This window comes from Arabidopsis lyrata, assembly GCF_000004255.2.
Source record: "Arabidopsis lyrata subsp. lyrata unplaced genomic scaffold ARALYscaffold_4, whole genome shotgun sequence".
In the NCBI taxonomy this organism is placed as follows: domain Eukaryota; kingdom Viridiplantae; phylum Streptophyta; class Magnoliopsida; order Brassicales; family Brassicaceae; genus Arabidopsis; species Arabidopsis lyrata.
The window spans coordinates 11,459,705-11,462,897 of NW_003302552.1; the positions used below are offsets into that span (position 1 = coordinate 11,459,705).

General features: G+C 44.2%; 1 protein-coding gene across 1 annotated transcript; it reads left to right on the forward strand.

Annotated features, from left to right (window-relative positions):
* The first annotated feature begins 1,485 nt into the window (after window positions 1–1,485).
* On the forward strand, window positions 1,486–2,432 carry LOC110229263. The gene has a single exon (XM_021029021.1). The coding sequence runs from the start codon at window positions 1,992–1,994 to the stop codon at window positions 2,430–2,432; it is 441 nt and encodes a 146-aa protein (XP_020884680.1). The 5' UTR covers window positions 1,486–1,991.
* Window positions 2,433–3,193: the final 761 nt, after the last annotated feature.

A 3,193-nucleotide genomic window follows, 5' to 3' on the forward strand; every position in this document is an offset into this window, starting at 1 on the left:
AAGGCGATTGCCAAATTGCGTGATTCCGAGTTGGCAAGGTTGGCATCGAAAGCCAGAAAGGAAGTTAAGGGACGCGGGATGGAGTTGATCCAAGGGGCCGTCCGCTTCATGCAGACCGAGAAAGCTAGGTCAGATTTGGAATCAGACATCAAGGAGCATGAGAGCAACCTGATTCTGTTGGATCAAATCCATGATACAGATTTCTCCGAGGAGCAAGAAAGGACCGAACTGTCGGCTAATCTTTCTGAAAAACGGAGTCGCTTGGCAGCTCTTCCCACTTCGACCTTCAACCCGTAGGACTTCGAGGAATTCTTCACTGAATCGCCTCCTATAAGTGAATCGGGTCTAGACTGGGCAGGTAACGCTTGAATCCTAACACTTACCACCTTTTTCTCACCTTATGTTTTTTTTTAAAAAAAAAAAAAAAATTGACTGGAACTGTCCTTCCCATGCTCAAGTGAGACGGAAGATGTCGTCCCACCCGAAGTTCCTGCTGCACCGGAGGTCACTCCAGAGGATGGTTGTGATGTAGAGGGCGGACCAAGAGCTCCATCTGACCAAGCACCAGTCAAGGAGGTGAATGAAACTTCGGTTGCTGAGCCGGAGTCCGAGGTGGATATCACTCCATAGTGGCTGCGTCCACTTTAAATTGGGAATTGTCCCATTTATTTTAAAACTTAATTTCGAACTTGTCTTTGCCTAAGGAGGCTTTATTATTTCTTTTGAACAAGATATTTGTCTGAGGAGGCTTTTAAACCTTTCTAGGTTTTGACCCCAAGGGGGTTCGGTTAAAATTATGTGCGGGTTTGCAAAGTCCGCTTTTAACCCTTTGTGGCCTTGTGGTTATGCTTTCGAGATTTTTAGGCTGATCAGACCTTTCTCTTAAGAATGCGAGAACTGAGCTCGGCTTAAAGCGAGTTCCCCACTTCGGGTTTAGTAAACTCGGTAAATTTATTGGGCTTGGGCCTTAGAAACTTTTGTAGTTAATGCGACGGTTGCTCTTTCCCTTTTTATTTCTTAAAAATAGGAAAACGGCTCGTCTTTAATGCAATAACTGCCTTTTCTCGATTTTCCAAAAATGGTTTAAACCACTCGAGCACACTATCATTATTGGATTTATGGTTCCAAGACAAACCCTAAACCATTATAAATAAAGGCTTACCTACCTCTAAGCTTTCTTTAAATATGATTTTAGAATCTTACTTGAGAAATATTACGAGAATGGAAAACGAAAAAGTAGCCCCCATTGATCCTGGCAGCCCACTCTTCTTGTCCGGCGACGGCTTTGAACCGGCCGGCGTTCTTTTCCCTCACGCCGTCTTTCACTTTCCTTCAAAGGAGAAGAAAGAGGCTTGCGACTTTATTGACAAGGTTAATATCTGTCGTCTTTGATTAAAAGCTTTTTGTTTCATCTTATTCATTGCTCGGGTAGAGAGGAAGATACGTGCTTTGGAAAGTGACCCCTTTCAATGGGAATGGCGGAACTTCAATTCTGTTGCTGAGATCCCGAAGATGCTTCGGATGTATCTCTGTGCTAGAGGAGTTCCGGGTCCTGTGAATGCTCCGGTCCATACCGTTCCATCTGATAGCGAGGAAGAAGACGAAGAGGAGGCCAGCACCAGTCGGAAACGCGTTCAGGATTGTTCCGAGGTGGACGCCCAGAACAAGGCGTCCAATTCGAAAACTAAAACGGCGATGAAGGAGCCTGTTCCTGAGCCTCTTCCATAAATGTTCTCTAACCTTTCCACTCACTTTGAACTCATAATGGGCTTCGGCCCTTTTTTATTTATGGAAACATTTGCAACTTTCCTTTCTCTTCAAATATTCTCGGAGATGCGTCTTTTAATGCAGGATTAGTTTAAGGGCATAAATCCCGCCGCGAATCACTCCATTTTCGGGCTGAATCTGCTGCTTGCTAGGGATATGAAGTCCCTATAAATTACAGCTTCAACTTCCCTTTACTTCTCACTATTCTTCTTACTTCTGCAGATATGGATTTTAACCTTCGATGTTCGGAGTCTATGCCGGACTTCTCTAGGATCGGAATGATGGACGAAGATGTTCCAGATGTTCCAAGTAGACGATCTTCTCCACTTCGCGGCTTTTTCAGATCTCAGATCCGAGCTCCATGCGCTTTGATCAAGAACCTTCCAGATAGAGACCGGGAGATTGCGATGGCCTTTATCAAAGCGCTCGCAATTCAACACAGGAAGCTATCGCTGGAAAAGAAAAAATTTCGGAAGAAGATTCATCGAATGCAGCGCAGGGTTACTGCGATATCAAGGGATCTTCACATCCTTAGTTCTCACCCCGGAGAGTGGATTGAGCTCAGAATCTACGAATTTGCTCGTATCCCGGATTGTATGATGCCAGTTCTTGATCTTGCTGGTCAAGGAGTTCAAGTGTTCTGCTCTCCGGGAGGGTTTCCCTAACTCGAAGTGTGCGAAGATCGACACTTTGTCTTGTTCGTTTGAATAAATGTTTTGCTTCCAATCTCTTGTATGTTCGCATAGCCGAACCTTTACTTGCTTCAACTGTTCGCTCGGTCGAACCCTTTCCTTTAATACAAAAATAAAACAAATTTTTATTAATAGCTGAACTCGTTTCCGAGCTGCCTACGTACCCATTTCGGGATCAAGCCACACCATAGTTCATGTACATAAAAAATGCATGTAGCTTTAAACATAAAACTTCTTTAGGTTGATCACATTCCAAGGTCGCTTGACTGGCCTATCTTCTAAGTCTTTCAATCTATAAACACCGTTCCGAACCACTTCGGTAATAATGTAAGGTCCTTCCCAATTAATACCGAGTTTACCGGCACCTTCTTCTTTTTTGTTGTCAAAGACACGCCTTAACACATAATCTCCCACGAAGAACGGCCCACTTTTAACTTTAGAATTGTAATATCGGGCTGCTGCCTGCTGGTAATTCTGAATCCGAATCAAAGCTTGATCACGCCTTTCATTTATGGTATCTAGTGAATCATTAAGCATTGCTGAATTTTCTTCCTCATTTAATGGTGCTTCTGTTCGGCGAAGTCCGGGCACGTTGAGTTCAGCTGGTACTACTGCCTCCATGCCATAAACCAAAGAGAATGGAGTTTCTCCAGTAGGTCGCCTAGGGGTTGTACGGTAGGCCCATAGGATGGGTTGGAGTTCTTCGTACCATCCTCCCTTTAGATGATTCAAAC

What these genes read in the sequence shown, in the direction of transcription:
- LOC110229263 (XM_021029021.1), top strand. Translation starts at nt 1,992, where the DNA reads ATGGATTTTAACCTTCGATGTTCGGAGTCTATGCCGGACTTCTCTAGG.